General features: G+C 41.8%; 1 protein-coding gene across 1 annotated transcript in view; it reads left to right on the top strand.

The window, feature by feature from the left end:
* LOC137296913 (ankyrin repeat domain-containing protein 26-like) overlaps positions 1–21844 on the top strand; it is a 523769-nt gene that overhangs the window by 306819 nt on the left and 195106 nt on the right. Inside the window, exons 30-33 of the mRNA XM_067828810.1 lie at positions 3464–3605; positions 5329–5517; positions 18831–19046; positions 20644–20763. Coding sequence (XP_067684911.1) covers positions 3464–3605; positions 5329–5517; positions 18831–19046; positions 20644–20763 — 667 coding nt within the window. The remainder of the gene's footprint in view (positions 1–3463; positions 3606–5328; positions 5518–18830; positions 19047–20643; positions 20764–21844) is intronic.

The raw sequence follows: 21844 nt of genomic DNA, 5'->3' as shown, positions 1-21844 counted from the left end.
GCCCTAAGCGCATAACATACTGAACATCATCATTATTACCCCAGATAACCCAAGCTGCCTATTAATAGTCACATAACTTTATCTCACTGGATACCCATTTTCTGCTGGGTGAACAGAGGCAATTCTTGAACAAACTCAAGTGCCTTAGGTGAGACCACATGTTTCACATGTGCTTTGTTGTGGGGCAGGACCGACATCCTAGAAACTCTCAGGAGTCAAACTGCCAAACACGGCCACCCATCCAAGGACTGTCTGAGCTCGACAGTGCTCAACTTCAACTAATTTTGTGACCTGAGCACTACGCACAGTACTACTCATCCCCACAATATTCTATGCTTACATTATAAACTAATATTCTATACATATATACTACCGACAACAAATAAGGGAACTAATGAAATAATAGCGAATTTGAAACTGCTTTAAATATCCAATAAATCAATTTTAGGCGTCAAGTTCAATATCTGGTGTGTCCACCATGTTGGGCAACACATTCACGGCACCTTGATGGCATGCTGTTAATCAATTTCCGGATGGTTGCCCGTGGTATTGCCCGCCATTCCTCTTGGAGAGCTGCACCAAGCTGGGCCAGGTTGGCGGGTCCTGGGTCCCTGGCGTACACCCTTCGACCAAGAATGTCCCAGAGATGTTCAATTGGGGACAAGTCTGGGGACTTACAGGGCCAGTCCAATGTCTGGATACCTTCTTGTCGGAGATAAGCGGAGACAATTCGGGCAATTCTGTCATGTGTAATCCCACCCCAAACCATGACACTACCACCTCCATATCGATCATGGTCAAGAATTGCTGCTCTGGCATATCGCTCCCCGCTCCGACGCCAACAACGTTTTCTGCCATCTGTGAATCGTAGGCAAAACCTTGACTCATCAGAGAACATGGTGTAACGCCAGTGGCGCATAGCCTGTCCCTGATGCTGCCTAGCCCATGCCAATCTTTGGCGCTTATGGTGAGCTGAAAGGGTGACACCCTTAAAAGGTCGTCTTGCTTTCAGACAAGCTTGATAGAGTCGGTTTTTAACGGTTGAGGTTGAAATGCGTCTTCCAGTGAGTGTGCGGAATTCTCTATTGATGGCAGGGGCCGATTTAAACCTATCGCGTAGAGCAATTAACGTAATGAGACGATCCTGTCGTGGTGTCGTTGATTTGGTCTACCACGCCCAGGTCTTGTTGCAACCCCACCCGTTTGATGGTACTTATCCCACAGGCGTGAAATTACACTTTTTGATTTACCCATCTGCCGGGCAACTTCACATAATGATATCCCCCCCCTCTATCATCCCCGCAATTCTCCATTTTGTTGCTTCACCGAGATACTGCCTCGGAGGCATTTCTGTCAGTAAGTGTCAATCTCTATTGCATTAGTGATTGCGACTTCTCCAGTACATTTACAGGAGTTAACTTCTGTATACACGTGTAGCACGTGCTGGGCATGCATTATGAGAAATTCCATTGTCATTGGATGTTGCTTTTTTTGAGATACGCCATGATAACGGACCCTGTCACAGTCAAAGTCATCTACATTCAATTTCTTGGTTCCCTTATTTTCTGTCGGTAATATATGTTCCTAATATCTGAATCATCATTTATATTGATTGTAGTGGTAATAATTAATAATAAATTATTATTCCGTGATAGATTACCAAAATGAAACACTTTCCTACTTTTCTTCTTTTGCTATTTCACATATACCATCTGAACAAACAAAATAAAGATTCACAGTTCTACTACAAAATAGTTATTAAAAACACATATGAGAGAAATAACTACTTCGCTGAATGGGAGCATGTCTTTAAACATGTATCCCAGGCTGGTAATGGTTGCGGGATATCTGCCTCTTCTAATACAGAAGTCCATCAGTAGGTCCACAAGACTTTATTCATGATATAACCGGTATACAACTACATGATGATGTAACAAGGGCTGGGCACATTTAGGGAGGCGATGGTCAGCCAACCTGCCTAGCCGTTGTCCGAGGGTCAAGACCAGACTCAGACAAAGCATTCTTGATTTAACCCTAGGGTCCTGATCAGGCTGTCACGTGACATGACATATTTGTCTAGATGCCTGCAGTATCCTGCACCTCACTCACAATGTCATGCTTCAGTGGCCAACCGGCCTTTATCTAACTAATTATCGGCAGCTAATGACTCAGTGTTGGTGTATATGAAGACAGTGGTCAAGCTGCATTGATTTCCTTTCTATTGACAGCCATGTCGTTATTTTAGAGAGCTATTTCAGTTTACATAACTTAAGGAATATAATAAATATTTCTCATAAACCCTGTTCCAAAATGCCAACGACATATGCCTACATACATGATATTAAAGAACATTGAGTGTCAATTCTATCCGGTTTGTTTGCATAAAAGTGGAATGAACTATGGTGGTTCCAATATCAAATCCTACACCATATATTGATAACCAACTGCCTTCTCTCTAAGATGGGTTATGTGGACAGTACAAAATGCAGTTACTGTTGCATCTGGAGAGACCTGGATATCAAAATTGCAAAAATCCAAGGAAGGCATTCATTTTGGCTCTCTCTAAAAATTAACAATTGCTTAAACCATGTCATCATACTGTCAGAACATACCATTTTCAACTTTATAAAGAAGAATAACTACCCACCAACATTTCACTTCATGCAGAAGGAGCTCACTGAACTTAATAATTTACAAAGTAAACTTCTGTCATTAACTATATAACAGAGACTATTTCAATAAGGCTTGGTCAAACTGCCATGCTCTATTTTTCTAAATATGCTGCCATGCTCAGCCATATGAATGCTCAGATAAATAAACAAATTATGCAAAAATGTTGTCTCTCCACCTCCAAAGTTTATCAGAATCTAATCTATGTATACTGGTGTTTCCTAATCTGGTGGTACATAGGGACGTCGGCTGAGAAAAAGTAAAGCAAACAGATCATGTCAAGCTGAACAACCTGTAATAAGGCCTTTCCCATTCCCAAAGCATAAAGAGGAAGTAACATTATGAAGTACCATTAAAAAGTTATGATCTGTCTTACTTTGTAAAAACTAAATTTTGATCATTCACAGACTTGGGCCACTTCCTAGTTACCAGTCAATGATGTAAACAACCGCCAAATATCGCACATTGGCAATCTCGGCAGAAAGAGTGTTGAGCACGAGAATAGGAGACGGACCTATAATGTCATTTTTTGGAAGGATTAGAAAGATTGACACTGAAGAAGTCTCTTGAAAGTCTAAAATATTTTGTATGTGAAGACAACTGAAATGGGGAATTTGTTTCTGTGATGTGATGAAGGTAGTGTTGTCAGAAACACTTGAAATGACAAATTCCATTTGATTTTGATTATAATAGAAACAGATATGTAAGTTACACTGATGTGAGCAGATTTTCTGAAGTAGTTGTTCTTACCCAGTTTTCGTACTGTTTCACTTACTTTTTTCTGTTTTGCAAGATTAATCCAGGCCAATCATGAGAACCTTAATCTGAAACAGCAGCTGGAGAATGTCAGACAAGCTGCTTTTCAGGATGCAAGTTTGGATGCCCAGGAAAAGCTAAACAACATGATCTTGTCCATTAAGTTGGAGTATGAAAACGTGAGTACAATTAGTTTTTTTCACACAATATTAGCTGCGGCAACAGGGAACAATAACTCAGCTGCACTCTCAGTTCTGTCCCTGGCTTGGGATTTGTCAATCATTTTGCAACATCTAGTTTCCAGTGACTACGAACATTTGGTCGAACATATCTTTAAGCATGTCCCCTTCAGTGCCTTCTCACTGGTAGCTTTGTGTACCCCTGCTTGTATGTCAGAACTCCATGTATTGGAAGTGAACAAATGGTTCAAGAAGGAAAAACATTGCTAGAATTTTATAGCAAAGAATCAACTGACAACCAGACAGTCTATGTACTATTCTGCCATTGTCCAACACACTTGGGTCAGATGATACTGAAGACTTTCTCTTTGTTCAATTAGAGCTTTGAGAATTGACATTACTACTTCACAAGATCCTTGCAGACTGCACAAGTGCCTTTTCATCCTCTTATCACTGCATCATCAGTGGAAGTCTCCCATGCTACATTAACATTTTGGATGAGATTGGCTATCCTACTGGCTTCGGCTTTCACCAGTCTGCCCCCTCCAGCTGCATCAAACCATATTTACTTTGGACTTTGCAGAGCAACTGCATTTTGACATTGATTATGGAGGGATGTTTCTGGAAGTCAGAAACGATCTTCACTTCCCACCACCTACATGACATCTCAGTGACTTTCAGTGACTGGACATCACTTAAAGTAATGCAGACATTAACATTCTTTGTGTGAGTAGTCCATATTACCTTGTGTTCAATAAAGTTGTATGGACCTCCATTATTCATCTTCTTGCTACTTTTCTTGGACATAGTTGTACACGGGTGTTAAACATCATCATAGACAGACAGGCCAGTTTTGTTCAATGATGCAGAGGTGACACTCTTGCTTACTGACCTCTAATCATCAAGGAATTACATCAGTGAAGTGTAAATATCGAATTCTAGTGCATTTTGATGCATTCCACTCATAAGTTGACTAAACTTAATCAGAGGAGTGAAGGTCATTCGATGCTGTTTGGAACTGAACATTAAATCAGTTGAGCTTACTGGACCTTGTTCTCTTTCAACTCGAGTGTAAACTGATGTATGGCTTTGAAGCTGGGATCGTCCAGATTAAGGTCACGAGACTTTAACTCTGTGGTAGTTTTCTGGTGAATTTGGGCAAGATGTGGAATCACGTAGCTCCTTCTTTTTTCTCTTGAACAAAAAATGTGGCAGAACACCACATTTACTGGGAGTGCTCACTCCTTGTGAGTTTTTGTGCTAAGCATACTTAGGGGTTTTGGAAGAAGAAACCCATCACAAATATGGGAGTTCTGTGGCAAAAAGTTGAGTGTGCTTGGAACTCCTCATGTCTGTCAGTCTGTCCGTCTGTGTCTCAAAGGCCATGATGCGTGTCTCTCAGTCATTGAATGTGTACAAATAAATCAGTAGAACAGTTAGCCCTGAACAAAAAAACTGTTAATTGAGATCACCTGCACACCTGTTTTCATGCATGAGATTAAAAATTACAGTTGGCTCTACACAGATGTAAATGTTAAAAAGTAAAGTTTTGCCCTGCACCATTTAAACATTAAAGCACTTGAAACAAGTGTCCTTGGACTTTGGTTGTAGTATGTTTCAGAGGAAAACTATACATAGGGGTACAGTAAACTATACTTCTGATGTGCTGAATGATGTGTTATACATTTCAACATTAAATATTTTTATGTTAATCTATTCTCAGTCTAGGTCAGCATTAGAAGGGGAAAATGCCACATTGACAGGAACTATAGCACGATTGCAAGAAGACCTAAACAACTCTGAAAAAAAGAAATCCACGATTGAAAGTGACATTCAGTCACTCAGTAAGGAACAGAGTAAAACAGTGAAGAAGTTGGCTCATGCTGAGGCCTCCTTGGAACTGGCACATGAGGTGAGAATATGCTAATGAATACTGTGTATATGACTTTATGGAAATTCTTTGAAAGTTGAGTTTAAGGGGCTTAGATCAGGAAGGATACATGTTTTGCAACACCAATCTATTTACGTCCTAGATAGATATAGTAATCTCAGCCTATGTGGTTGTGCCTTTTGCTGTTTACAGATTTGGGGCATTTTTATTCTTTTTTGTTTTCCCATGGAACAGTTTGGTGTTAGTCTTATGGTGGGGTGGGCTTCGTTTCCAGAGCATAACTCAAAAACCGTTCAATATTTTTATGCAAAACTTGGTAGATATATCAATCAGAACCTGAAGTGGTGCCTTTTGTTAAGTACAGGTTTTTGTGATTTACTATTTTCTCGGTTTCCATGGACACGTTTCGGGCTTCGTTTCCGGAGCACAACTTGAAACCATTTCATATTCAAAAGATCTTGACAGATATATGAGACAGATCTTGAAATGGTGACTTTTTCTGATTACAGATGTATGGCATTTATATTTTTCATGAAAACACAATAAATAACTTTTGTCGTTTCAAACATATGGGGGCTGGGGGGGATATGTCATCTTCTGATGACTCTTGTTTAAGTAAGGAAGTACTATTTTGTGACATACATAAGGCGACTGTAACTTCTAATGATATTGCCATGTTTGCATGATATTGTACAACAGTAGCACCCAAGCTCAAATAAACTGGTTTTATGAATACTTGATCTTAAAATTTCTACAAGTTTATATCTTATCAAAGTGGATATTGCACAAAATCAATTGGTTTTAATGTCACAATTCTGCGTCTATTCTAGGACGTGCTAATAATGATCAAATTGCGCCTTGTGAAAACAACAGAGCGCAGCCTGTCGCGCATAGTAATTTGCTCCCAAACTACCTTTCAAAAAACATACGAAAAAAGCTTTAGATTGACAAGGAATGACTTTCTAAATCAGTTGGCCACAGAGTCAAGTTCGAGTGACATGTAAAGATAAGAGTAACCTCCTTTGGGTAAAACCACCAATTGACGTTAGACTATGAACTCTAAACATAGTGCTTGTGTGCAGCATTTGCAGAACACAGTTACATCGATCGGTTTTAGAACATCAGTTCGTTATATCTTTTTTTTCGAAATCAGACAATATTATCACTTGAAGTTGCAGACGACAAATGAATACAAAATAGTAGTATAGGGAATGACAGTTCTAAAACACTTTCAAGAAAAGTCTCTACAAAGCCTTATTTAGTAAATAAGGCTTTGGTTGGGCCCTTAGCTCTTGCTACTATTACCCCTACTACAAAAAAGTTGGGTGCCTATGTCACGTTTACCGCTTAACGTGACTTGCTATTATTACCGTGTGTTGGTAGGAGGCAACACTGTGCCGTACGGTACGATCAATAATTCTTCTCTTACAAACCCCCTACCCGACCCATCCCTCAAGTAGTACAAGTTAGGTTCGTCGGCTTTCATATCCACTTTATCTATGTTGTAAGTTTTGACTGACCATATAGGATCGGTGGCCCGCTTACCGCTATCACCCTCGTGTTCCCCCGGCTGGTATAGATACCTAACTAGGGCCCTATCTGGTATCTGTTTCTCCTTCCCACGCAATGGAGCGGCCGACTCTGCAACTATTGATTTTAGTTTGATAGCGTCAGCCGGTTTCTTACCGGTGAGACGGGTGACTTCATGGTTGATTGCCGACACCACCTTGGGTAACCTCGTGACCCATTCAGTCGATCGTTTTCCAGGGGTGGCCATCTCCCTAGCATACTGATGGCCGAACAAGCGCTCAGCCAAAGTCCTATTAAATCTCTCAACTATGGCTTGGCTGCGATGGGCTCCGGCCGTGCCACGCCTGACCTTTGTATCGTGTTTGGCTAGCAGTTGTGACACGGCACCCATGAACTCCCGTCCGGGGTCAACTTGCAGCTCTGTTGGCCACGTCAGCGGGCTGCGTTTGTATATGCGTTCGAATCCTCTGGCTACCTGGGTCGAATCTTTCGTGGTCAAGGGTTCGGCTTCCTTGTAACGACTGGCTACGTCCACTACGGTTAAGGCATACTTGTACCTCTTGTCGTGGGGTAGGAACAGTAGGTCTGCCTGGTGAACGCTATTAGGTATGTTAATACCGAACCTCCTTCTAGGCACGTAGCGTGGTGCCGGCAAATAGATCTGCCACAGGGCTTGTTTTTCAAGCCACGCTTTGGCTTCCTCCGGGGGTACTCGCGCTATTTCAGCTAGCTTATCTACTGCGCTAGCTCCTTTCCAGTACCCACGCGGGCTGTAGTAAATAGCCTCAAATTTTTTCATGTCCATACGCGTATGTGTTTATCCCATCAATAGCTATCCAACGTTTCGTGTCCATAGGCGACAGGGACGTCTTGTTTATAGTCAGTCCGTATATCTTATGTCCATCACTTCTAAGTGTGTTCATTTTATGCCTAAAGGTACGGGTCTTGAACAGGGCTTCCTTGAATCTGGCGTGTTTGATGTGTTGTTTCACCACATACTTCTTAACCCCCTTAGCCTTCCGGATCTCACTATTGTCGGCTTTCAGTATGGAGTACATCTTAGGTCTCAAACCTATGTACTCGGCTATGGGCGTGCCAGCACACTCGTCCTTCATCTTACCTAGGACCTTTTTATTTACCGTACTGTGTATGGTATGGGTCTTAGGGTAGTCGCTGGTGTCGTATAAATCGAGGTGTTTTTTCATGTCCTCGTACACGTCCTCGGTTCGAATCTCCATCAGCAGGGAATCCGTGTCAGTGTACAGCACTTCACACCTGTCACCGTACTGTTTCTTGAGCTCGTTGTAGTAAAAGTCGTACATCAGGTGTTTGGATAAATCGAGGATGCTCATCCCCACGTAAACAGGCCGGTTGAATTTTATGTGGCTTTTCTTCATGTGTAGGGCAACCAGGTTGTCTGTGAATATCTTACTACGGTTGAATGCCGGACTGGCTATCAATCTCCTGAGCTTGTCTTCCTCACTCGACCGAACCAGCTTCACGGTCACGCGTTTCCTCAGGTTCTCCATAGTCTTACCAAACACCGAGTTGTTCATGAGCTTGTAGAGATTTTTCTCAAAATCACTGGTGGCTTTTTTTCGTAGATCTGTGTTCATTCTGATGTAGGGTTCCATCCATGGGCTCTGGTCGAACATGAGCACCCTGTGTATTTTGGTCAGCCTCATACCCAACGACAGGTACAGCTGTAGGTTGCGATAGTGAACGATGTACTTGGTCTTATTCATTAAGTTAGGAACGAGTTTTTCAACGTCTGTCACACGCCCACCTAACAAGTTATGTTGGTACTCAGACATCCAGTCTGGGTTAACCCTCATACGTTCGGGGGCCAGGGGGTAGCTGTTGTGCGATGTGTGTAATTCCTTGGTATACTCTAAGTCAACCTCGAGGATATACCCTTTGTTCGAATCTGGTGCAACCCCCATAACATCAACGTGGGGTACCCATTCGAATCCCCCTGTAGGTAGATACTGGCTCATGGCCCAGCCGTACAGGTTGTTTGCGTCGAGGTAGAGAATGTGATTGGTTGGCTTGTTAGGATCGTAACCTTTCACGTATTGATTATTTGCTTTAGCGTATCGTTTGGATGCCATGGAAATCCCACCTCGCAAGCCTTTCTCAATGAATAGGTGCATGTCGTAATCTGTGAGCAATTCCAAATTAACTCCGGTCTTTTTAAGCAAGGCGTCCCACGACAGACCTGGGCTGGTGTAATACCATGCGGGGTCGAGTTTATACTGCTTGAAACACGTCCGCCTAAACGTCTCAAACACGTCGGCTAACAGCAGTACATCTGTCCTCAAGTACAGGTCGTGATAATCACCCAGGTTCTTACAACCCAGTTTATTCCATACGTTAGTCGCGTGCGAGTAATCATCTCGTGAGACGGACGCCTCATTCAGCTTGCTATAAAAGCAGTCAATAGGGGGTAGTCTGGTCTCGGTGAACTTGGCCCAACTATCCATGTACTCATAGGGGTACACACCCTTCCTCATAAGCAGGGGTCTAGTCTCGGCGTCTGTGTATCGATCGGTGATAGGGAAGGTATTGTTGGCCTTGACCAGACTGTCGAGTGACGACAGGAGGAACTGAAACGAGTCAATGAACCTAAGTCCGTTTAAGCTGAAGGAGATGTATCTCTCCATGTTGTTGGGGATGCACGTTATATTACCATCGATTTTCGCGATGGCCTGCATGATCAAGTGTGAGTCGTACCCTCTCAAGTTGTGAAAGACAACGGGGATGTTTATTGTCTTAGGATTGATTTTAAGCTTGAGGTTGCACGCGCTGTGAGCGGCGCCTCTATACTTACCAGTTATGTGGCAGTGATCTCTCGCCGAATCACCGTTAAGTGGTGAGTCACACACGTGACAGTTAGTGCTACTAGCGTGAGCTAGCCTGTCGACTCGGGTCATACGCATGGGAGCGATTCTATACAATGCATTCCTAATAATCTTTTCTTCCTCCTGCAAACACTTTAGAAACCTTTCAGCCGCGTCAGGGCCCCTATACACTACCGGAGCTTTCGTTTCCCCGTCACAACGGACGACAATGTATCCAAACCCACAGGTTTTATGCTCTTGTGTTTTGTGGGTGAAGGGAGCCTCGCCGGCGGCACCACTGGGGGAATCCCCACCCACAACTAAGGCTTCGAAGTCGGCGTATATGATATAAGGCACAGACATTTGGTTCTTGTGGTTACTGAATTTTAGGATTTTGTTATCTTCCTTAGGCATGTCGACTCGTATAGCCGTCTGCCCCACACCTTGGCAATCCTCCCGGTGGGATTCTAATAAATCAGCTCGACTGAAACCGTGTAGGCATCGTACACAAAAGTGTTTTTCCCCATCGTGTTTCGACTGGTCGTGCAACAACCGGCTGAGATGTTTTATCCACGTGTAGTGATACTTTTCACCTCGTTGGATCATGAATATATTGATAACGCGACCCACGGGTCCACCCAATCTGTGTACTATTGTTGTGTTACCTTCGTGTCCAAAGACATTTATAGCCAGATTATTCTGTTTTTCTACTTTAGTGATCTGGGATATGGGGGTGGGTTCATCTATACCATCCCAGTTGAGCCCATCATCCTGAGGATAATTAGAAGGCCTGTTCGGATTAGTGTCAGCTGGAAATAAGGCTGACCTGATAGCTAACCTCAGGCAATCGTTTCCTCTATTCTTAACGTTTACTATGGCATGTTTGTTCCTATAGTAGGGGGGCAAGGCTAGGTATGACCCGCCTCTGAACGGCACGTAGTTAGCTATGTCTAGATAGACATTATCGATTTTATCTACAGCCCACCCGGACCCCAAGTGTGTGTAGCGTTCTAGGTATTCTCGTATCTGCTGAAAACTGGTATCGATTGATGTGTCAATGGTCTCTGTATGTGTGACGACCTCTTGTTTACCTCGGAAGTAAGGCTGAACATACTCAGTGGTACTCCCAACCTGCTTATCGAGCGACATTTTCACTGTGATCTGAAACTTGATACTTCCTAGGTTATTTAGTTCCTGGTTGACCTTATCAGCTATCAGAGGCTTGATATCTGTAATGTCTATGTTTCTGTCAACATGCATGCGCCAACCTCTCAAATAGTTGCCTACAGCGCGCTCAGTGCGCACGAACTGTAGGTCAATAGCTCTATTCTGTCGTAATAATTCTACAAGCTGTGGTTTTCTCATACGGGAATACCCGCCTAAACCCAAATCGTGTGCCTCGGCTTTCAGTTGTTTTACAGTGGGAGGTTTTGCTACGGGGGCATGTGATAACAATGCGGTTAACCCGGCTCTCCCCAGGTTTGAATAACCCGTGTATCCAAGCTGTTTTGCTTGAGCTTTTAATTGTGTTACCGTAGGAGGGGCTTCTAAACCTAGTAATCTCAACAATGCTGACTTTCGCATTCGAGAATACCCGATCACACCTCTCTGTTTTGCGACCCGCTTCAGCTCGCGCACAGTAGTCATAGTGTTTACACCTAAGAGAACCAATGTCTAATTGGTTCACAGTAATGGGAGGTAACCCTTAAGTGGCTGTTTTACGCACTGTTGGATATATTGTAAAACATTTAATTGGAGTCTATCTTGAGCAGTCGCCTACGTTCTTTTATGTAGCCCTTTTTATTCTCGTAGATGAGTTGATGTCACACGTTTTGGTAACGGTCGATGGCCCGCGGGAGATCAACTGGAGAATTGATAGCATCCTCAACGTTGGAAACGAACTGTTTCTGAGCGTCGTAAGCAGTTCCCTTACCGAGGATGTTGGAACGCGTCATCGACTGCGCACCCATCGAATCGAGTCGTTCAACCTGACTACCCCAGCACGAGTGAATCCTTTCGACGTATCCAGCATAAACATTTTCCACCCGTCTGCGGTTGACTGCTCCACTTTCTGGATTGTGAAAGCAACACCACCTTCAAAGTCCATACGATCATCCCTCCATTCATTACTCGATAAAGCAAAGTCCTGCCTAAGTATACCTCGTTTCACTAAATCATCACTTGCATCTTTCACTGGTTTTGGTCCATATTTGGTAGGTTTAGGAACAATATCATCTAATGCATGGAAAAAATTCCCAGTACTAAACATTTTTCGTTTCATAAAGTTTGTTAGTAAATCTTTCTTAAATGCTTTTACTGAGAGCCCATCGCTGTAAGGAATACCCAACCCGTGATTCAGCCCCGGCAAACGCCAATCCGTCTTCGGGCTTATTTCGAATTCATTGCAAATACGTTCGTAGACCCGTCTATCGTACGGGTTGTTTGTTGCGTCCCACGCTTTGTCCTGTGGGAGGGGGGCGCTGATCTCTTTAAGGATACGTCTGACCTGGTAGTACACGTGGAACTTGAACACAGACTGACTCAGCGGTCCACGCCGAGTGTCGGTCAATGTCACACCACACCCCGTTGTAGCGCACCACACGGCAAAGTTTAATTGATTCTGCCAGAACTGCATAGGGTTGTTGAACCAAGCGTGGACTGCCTTGATGTTAGTCACCGAAAGCTTATACTTATCGAACACATCTAAAAGCTGGGCATTGAAATACAACCCAGGAGCAACCACGATCTTCATGGGGGAAAACAACATTTTAAAACTCTTATATAATGAGCATATATACTCTAACATGTACATAACACTTCCAGGAATAACGAGCGGTGAGGCCGTTCAGCTGACGCACGCGATCGATAACACTTCAGACCAACTCGAAGTCGCACTCTGCGATATCACCTACCTACCGCAATGGACTAACATCAACGCCAGCAACAATAAGCTGTTCGTCAGTGGAACTCGTAGCCAGATAACTGACGGCTACTACAGCGTGTGCTCTCTAAACGACGAGGTCTTCAAACCCCTGGGAGCCGAACTCAAGATGAACGACTCAAACGGTACAGTGGTGTTAATCAACAACGGAAGAAACCCCTTGAGGCTCGGCCGACCATTAGCGAGGATACTCGGTATGTCTCCTGACGAGATAAAACCAACAACAACCGTCACAGGCACAAAGTTACCCGATCTAGTACCGTACCGAGAGCTGTACATTCATCTCGGTCAGGTGAGCACAACGTACAACATTCAAGGAGGTCACCCTTCCACTATATTGAGAGCAGTGCCGGTGAAAACTGAGAAATACAACGACGGTAGAACCGAGTCGTTTTCACCACGGCAGTATAAGAGATTAATCCAGGGCAACATACCTGAGCTGACAATATCGGTGTTACATATAAATCATAATCCTGTAAATATAGGATACCTCAGCTTAACGCTTCATGTAAAATGACCAGCGCACAAGGGCCCGGAGTGAAAAAATGCGTCAATATCGGGATCTCCGACCTCGGAGACACGCGCGGTTTCAAAGCTCCCGGAGTAGATGGTACATCGTACGCATTTCAACTGAAAAACAACATTTACAAACGCGTTGAAGTCACCTCCGGTGGAGCCCTAAGTGATATAGTAGATACCGCAAGAGCAAAAGTCAACACTAAGTACGCCCTTGTCAACACCGGTAATAACTGGATAATATACCCATCGTTCGGGGGTAAACTGTTCGACTTAGACGATGTTGAGAGCACTACCGTCGCCCGAAACAAGCCATATATGCTCGTCTTCACCGAAGATGACAAGTGGGTGTTGTTACCTGATAACGACGACTGGTTTCTCAATATTAGACTCGTCTCTCCCTACGTGTTCACGGATAACAAAGACAACCACCTAAACAAAGTCGTGAACAATGGAACCCTGCTCGTGGCTTACGTCCCAACTCAGAGACGTAGCATAGTCGTCAGCCCACTCAACACTATGGCAGCCCACATGCTATCGAGTAAACCGGCCATACAAAATGTGAAATTGCAGTTGGTGTCTGAATTCGAAGGCGTGGTCACTATACTAGAGGATCTACCGGCAAACTCAACACTGATCATCAAAGTCTACCTAGGGGAACCATCGGGGAATGATGTCGAGATAGTGAAGGGGATCAAACTCGGGTGGGTGAAACGACACCAGTATCAAGTTTGCGTTTACGTGCGGGTGGGTTCCAACTCCAACACCAGTCTGCAGGGTGTCAACGTGATCGTGGAAAACAAGATATCACTAACCAATATCTTCCTACCTGCCAACATACACTTCATGGGTATGAAGTTCACCCCTGAACTATTATCAAAAAACCAGTTGGAAATTATATCGTAAATAGTATAACAATGGCCAGTCATCGTCCCAACACTACGCTTAACGACCTAGGAGATACGGAGGGATTCGATCAGCCTGGTGAGGAAGACGCCTTATATATCCTGCACTTCAAAGACAACGTGTACAGACGGGTGTCGTTATCAGATTTAAAAGAGCCCAAATGGTTGATCAACTTAACACCCACCTCACCTTATATCACATTTTACGCAAATTCGGGGAATATCTCTAAGATTAGGAACAACTGTATCTGGCCCGGGGATTTCATTTCGGAGAATCACTCAGCATCTCCGATACGTTTTGATACCGAAACAAATGGGTTAAGTTCTGGATTAGATAATAAATTAACATTTAGCAGTATTTACTACTTAATCCGGGAGTCTCTTGATAGAATATCCTCCCCCTACACACTCATCATAGAAGTCGTCTTTACGTATTTTGACCAGGTAAACTCCTCTAAAGGACGTCAAATTTTACCCGGGTTGGTAATACACTGGTATACCGAACACTTAGACCAATATTGTCGTATTGTTATAACAACGGAATACCCCCACGGGTTCTATAAACCGCTTAATAAGCCTCAGTGCAGTTTTTATTACAACAGAAAAGTCTATTAGCCTCTCACCTATTATCATTGGTAATGATCTATCCCTTATAGGCTTCAAATACATTGATAGAGTATTAACTGAAACCCAATTAAAATATCTTTCATAATATATATTATAGGATGGGTCTGTACCCAGTCGTAGAGGAAGTAGCGAAGACGTTGGAAACCGTAGATGGGTTCCGCTTGAGGCAGTTATGTGATGTGAAACGTCAACTAGAACAAGACCGTGACACGCGGAAAGCACTATGTAAGAAGTACAATAGAGCTTTCAATATCGTGGACGGGGCTGACACTACCCTTATGGCAACCAGCATGGGACTAGGGGCGGCAGGCGTTGGGTTGTTGGCTACCATCGTGGCTGCACCTATAGTGCTAGGTTTTGAAATAACAGCTGGGGTGGCAGGGGTGTTAGGGTTGGCGCTTAAGTTAGTATCACGCAGACTTCATCGTAAGGCATTGAAACACGACGAGATCAGGGTTCTGGCCGAAGCAAAGCTCAACACAGTGAGTGAGCGTATTTCCACGGCACTCTCTGATAGTAAGATCTCAGAAGAGGAGTTTCGTTCAATCCTCTCTGAACTCACAAAATATAACGGAATGAAACAAGATATTCGGTCCAAGTCTCGTAAGTCTGCTATCAGCGAGGACGAGAAAAAAAAGTACATAGAACAGGGGATACAAAAAGCCCAGCAAGCCTTTATTACGAACACCAAAGAGATCATAGGCGGTTCACGTTAAACTGTTTCATCGATATAAACGTGACATAGGCACGCCAACTTTTTTGTAGTAGGGGTAATAGTAGCAAGAACTAAGGTCCCAACCAAAGCCTTATTTAGTAAATAAGGCTTTGTAGAGACTTTTCTTGAAAGTGTTTTAGAACTGTCATTCCCTATACTACTAAAATTCTTATTTACAATGATCTGTGGTAAGCTGGCGTGAATAATGCCACACAAAAGAATGAAAATAAATGACTTTTTGCACAAAATACCACTGAGAAAGCAACAGTGTCCACCATGTCTCCCCAGACCGATACGTCTGTTAAGGAGATGTGTGAATCGAAAGGCGAGCAAAACCCCAAGACTGACCCCGGTCCCTCCGACTCCAAAAAAAAAACCCCAAACCAAGTGTTTTTCAGAGAAAAATGGTTGCAAAAATGACCATGGCTCTCTGAAAATGAGCTTGGTGCTATGACGTGACTATTGTACCTAAAATAAAATGAGCAATAGTTTCACTGGTGGTTGCAATAACTTTCGTACATCCACACTATTTTGAAAGATGGTAATACAGGTATTCCCCCCTACATTTTCCAGATTCCCCCTCCTTTTTATGTAAGGGGGCGACAAGTCCCCCCAAGATTTTCAGTTTTAGAATAGACACTGACAATTTTATGAAAGTTAATATTACACACACACAAAATTAATCATTAAGTAAAATTTCTTTTCAATTTCAATTGCACAAAGCAAAAACTTCATCGAAGTCAGTTGGTTTTGATGTCACAATTTTATCAAATGTAATATTACACACAAAAAATCAAAGTAAAATTTCTTTAATTCAGTATGGTGGGGGTTATAGTGAAAATAACTGGGTGGGAATTGTTCTAGGTGGGAATTGTCCTAGACCCGACATATGTCCATGTTTTGCAATATTTTCAATTAATCATTACAATTAGGGAATGGTACATTGTGATTACTCATATGCCAATTTAGGTCAAGGTTGTGTGAATGGTTATTTGGAGTTTTGAAAATGAAATATCATCCATTATCAAATAAACTGCCAAAAAGCATTTTCCATTCATTTTGGGCATTACTTTGTTCTCGAGTCTCATGTTAATACCATCTGCAGATGAGCCTATTTCCACGTCATCCTCATCTCACTCATACAGGCTCACATAACATCCCTTCTGGACTACTACAGCTCACTTCTTTGGGTTTGTTAACTATCTGATCAAAAAACTGCAACAAGTGCTGAACACAGAACAAAGGATTGCAGACTTTCATTCAGTCTAGACAGATTTCATGACCAAACTTAATGACAAAGGACTATGCGAAACAGGAGCCAAGTGAAGAGTTTTGCAGAGGTGATGGACAAGAATGGTACATTCCACACCAAGGTGTCTACCATCCCCAGAAGCCAAAGTAATATTAGTAATATTTTTTTGCTCCATGTTACACCAGGGCATTACTCTGAACAGCCAGCTATTACAAGGACCTGACCTAACCAACAGTCAGCTTGATATACTGTTGAGGTTTAGAAAATAAAGAGTTGCCATAATGGGGGAGGCAGTGCATTTCCAGGTGAAGGTTCCTGAAGATGATCAAGATTCCCTACAATTCTAGTGACAACTTATCAAAAGATCCCTTGACCTACTGCTTGACTGTTCACCTGTTTGGTGCCATCTCCTCACTGAACATAGCTCTCAGACAAACTGATGTTGACAATGAACCTTCCTTTCCAGAAGAAGTCATGGACCTTATCAAGAAAAACTTCTGAGTGGACGACATCAGAAAGTTAACATGAACAGATGAGAAGATGAAAGCACTTGTCCAAGAAGTAAATCGGCAATGCTCTAATAGAGGCTTCCATTTGAAAAAGTGGATTAGTAACAGCCATAATGTCATGAACTTTGTACCCATCAAAGAGCATGCTAAAGCTGCCATGGACCTCAACTGACAACTGCTCAGAGCTGTTATTGGTATGCTGTCATGTGATTTTGAGTTATTACAAGAGATATTGGTTATAATCCATCAACTATCAGTCAACTGACCAGAAAACATCAGCAAACTAATGATGTTATCAGTATGCAGTCTGAGAAGGAGTGACAACTCCAAGGGGGGACACACCCCTTATCAGAATCACAAGATTTCATCAAGTGTCAAATTGAAAACAGAGCAGCTTCTACTTTGTCATTCATCCAACAGAATGGTCCAAATTTGTCTGAAATGGGGCAGATGATATCTCCATCGCACCAAGTAGCTTGACAATTTGGTATCAAGATATCACTGGAATTTGATTGTTCATGATTGAAGGCCTAGTACATGATTTAAGGCCTAGTTTGACACTGCAGAAACACTGAATGTGCACTGCAGAATATCTTGGAGTAAGTTCCATTTGTTTGGTGTTTGTTGATGGTGTAGGGCTACCTTTCTCATGATTGTGAAATTGACCTTTTCATAATCAAAACAGCATGGCTTCCTAGAAAGTGTCACTTTTCAGCCACCATCCTCTGAGCGTAAGGCAACTATTCACTAATGCTAGGCCACATCATGAATTTATGATTTGTGATTTCTAATGTCACGAAGTGGTAGCAATTCAACATTGGCTGACCAAGAGAGTCTCCAAAGAGCATCTTTGAGAGAAAATATACCAGAGATCCTCCAGTACACTATTTTGATGTATTTGGAACAAGCACAACATTCACTTCAGTGAATTCAATGCAGTACCTGAATGTCAAATTCAAAAGTCTAAGACAGTCAGTGAGATGTGGGGTCTGGGACATTATTGCATTTGGCCAAAGTTACAACAGATCTTGACATATTGCTGGTTAGTTTAGTTTCAACATATTCTGTTCATAAAGTAAGAAGGATCAGGTCAAGTTCTGACAACTTATATAACCCTCTCCAGGCTAGTGGCTCATTTTTGTAGTCTCTGATAAGGTTTCATGGACAGAATGAGCATAATAACCAGCCCACTGTTGGTTGTGCTCGAAGTTTTGCACTTTCACCGACAAATATCAGACATATGTCACATGGTAGCTGAAGACTTTTGTCTTTGCCAAGATTCTGAAGCTGAATACCAGTGATTTATTGTAACTGATTTGGCAGGTACAAGTTTGCCCTGATCTTACTGACTATTAATTCATGTGTACATGCAGAGGAAGGTCCTGAGCCTATAATATGAGTCATAGTTAAGTTTGGAATATTTTCAACTGTTAAATGAAGCAGCACAAGTAAAGACTTAGCATTACTAATAGTCAGAACTGTACTATTTTTTATGCTAGATGAAAGAGCAGATTGAAGAAGAGAGGAACCATCTTAAAGTGGAAATGGAAAGGCTGCAGCAGAAATATCAAGATGCACATGATAAGACTGTGGAGGCCCAGACACGCGTATCAGAACTAGTGGAACGCATGGAGAAGGCAGAGCAGAGTTCCCTTGTCAGCAGTCAGCAGTTGGTTCATACTTCAGCAAATATGCAAGCCTTTTCAAAGTCAAAGGTAACTTACAAGGACTTCATTTAAACCTGAACAAAATTCTGCTTTACAGTAATGTTTGGTTGTTGTCATCAGTGACTGAATTCTGATATTTCTTTTACAGACACGATCAGAAACCAGTTAAGTGAATAAACATTAGTTGATATATTTGTTGGGTATTTTTCCCCATGATGACTTATGAACAACACATCCTGCATGTAATAATTGTTGAAACATGACTTGTTAATGTATATATCAATTCATCTAAAGATCAGGGCCCTGGGTATTTTCTTATGATGGTTTATCACTAACTTCTTTAACCTTCTGCATGTTTAGCACAAAGAGGATATGGTATAAGGCTTGGTCTAACGCACTGTATGTACGGATTGGAATATCTTAAGTGCCATTGACTAGATTATTTTCATACTTGGTACCTAATTTTGTCACAGTATGCAAACAGTTTTCTTGAATTTTATTTATAAGCAATATCTTGATTACTATTTTTTGCACATTTCGTACACCATGACATTCACGTCAAGGTCAAAGTGAATCTTGAAAATATGTGTGAGTTTGAACAGCTACTGAGCAAGATGTCAAGAGAGGTTGACTGGTCATGTTTTTATCCCCGTCCATCCGTAATCATTTTGATTCCAGAGCATAACTCAGAAACCATTCAAAATTGTTAGACCAAACTTGATAGATATAGTAATCTCAGCCTATGGTTGTGCCTTTTGCCATTTAAATATTTTTGGCATTTATATCTTTTTTTGTTTTTTCCATGGAACATTTTGGTGTTAGTTTTATGGTGGGATGGGCTTCATTTCCGGAGCAAAACTCAAAACCCATTCAATATTTTTATGCAAAACTTGGTAGATATCTCTGGCAGACCCCAAAGTGGTGCCTTTTGCTATTTACAGGTTTCTGTGATTTATTATTTTCTCGGTTTCCATAGAAAGGTTTCAGACTTAGTCTCAAAATGGAGGGATGGGCTTCGTTTCTGGAAGATAACTCAAAAACCGTTCAATATTTTTCTGCTAAATTTGTTAGATATAGTAGTCAGAACCTAAAGTGGTGCCTTTTACCATTTACAGGTTTTCGTGATTGATCATTTTCTGGGTTTCCGTGGAACTGATTCTGACTCAAAATGGAGGGATGGGCTTCATTTACGGAGCACAACTCAAAAACCTCTTAATATCTGTCAGCAAAACTTGCCAGATATGTGAGCCAGAAACCAACTATTCACTTTTAGCCTCAAAATGGATGGGCTTTGTTTCTAGAGCAAAAAAAATTTGATATCTTTCACCAGATCTTGGCAGATATGAGACAGATCATGAAGTGGTGACTTTTGCTGTTTACAGATATATGGCATTTATATTTTTCATTATTTCCATGGAAATGATTCAAAGTCTAAAAAAGAATCAAGTAACTGTCAGATGATTTGTGCTGTCAAATATGTGGTGGACAGGGGGATATGTTAATATTTTCTGACCTTCTTTCATTTGAATTTCCATGTCTAAAATTCCAAGGATGTTTGTGGTTACTTTGATAACTGATTCCCAGTTTGAAGAAAAACGATATTTCACTTTGTATGATATAACATGTTCACTTCTCTCCATTACAGGAAGAAGTTGAAGAAAACTACCAAAAGTTACTTGTTGAGACTGCAAGATTAGAGACAGAATTGAAACATGAAAAACAACAATCTGAGATGTTGCACAAGGACCTACTGGATTCACAGAAGGTACTGGATCTGTTGTATGTTGTGTGTGGTATGTTGTAAGGGATTTGTCAGCTTCACAAGGTCCAAGTGAGTATATGGTTTTGAGTGTTGTCTGTTGTTTCTCCATCTGCCATTTTTAGCACCTTTAGAATACCGCTCCACAACGTTTCTTGCAGACAGTCTCAGCCATAGGTTACAAGTCAATTAAAACAAGCAACCAGTTTTGTGAGAATTTTCATACCGCATGAACCAACAACCTTCAGATGGTTATCCAGACTGAGCTACCTTCAAACTATTACAATTTGTGTAAATTCATCTTGTCATTTCTGAGACACTATGGACATGAAGGTAAAGAGTGAAATGGGTTGCTGAAAATTATGAAGGTTATGGGTAAACTTGGTGTCTCGTGATATTTTTTACCTTATCTTGCATTACTCCTTAATGCATTTACTGCTTTCTTTTGACAAGATGAAGCTATGCGAGGGAAATGCTGAGGAGATGGTTGTTCCATCAAATAGACAATACACAAATACATGGGTTTTTTTGTCATTTTTGGATAGATTCTCAAAAACTGTTGTGTGACTTCATGTCTTACTGTTTATTTTGTGCACAATAGTGACATCCATCATGTTAATATCTTAAGTATCGTTGTTCCACTTAGCCATGTTGAATTCAGTTGACATGGACATGACCTCATTACATTCTGCAATTCATATGTTAGTATTCAGTAAATCCACATGATACATTACCGATTGTATGTTTATATAACTCTATTATATTTGCAAGATACTATTGTTTTCATTTGTGTTTTTCGTTCAAAATTTGTCCCTTAAGCATGTAATGGTAGCTTTAACTGTTTTTCAAATTATTTGTGTTTTCATTACACCTCATGATTTAGGCATTTGCCTATATCATAGCTTTATGCCACATATTAATTGCCATGGTACCAAGTCAAATTAATGCCACGTATTAGTTGCAACATAGCAAGTCAGACAGGGACCCCCATCCGAGGTGTTTGACTTACTCAGCCGTGATCCCTTTCATCTAAGTGCACACAGTCTCTCTCACAACCTTCACAAATACCTGAGGGTATCAAGGATAT

This window comes from Haliotis asinina, chromosome 9 (assembly GCF_037392515.1).
Source record: "Haliotis asinina isolate JCU_RB_2024 chromosome 9, JCU_Hal_asi_v2, whole genome shotgun sequence".
In the NCBI taxonomy this organism is placed as follows: domain Eukaryota; kingdom Metazoa; phylum Mollusca; class Gastropoda; order Lepetellida; family Haliotidae; genus Haliotis; species Haliotis asinina.
The sequence above is the reverse complement of the archived record's forward strand: the minus strand, read 5'-3'. Positions and strand labels throughout refer to the sequence as shown.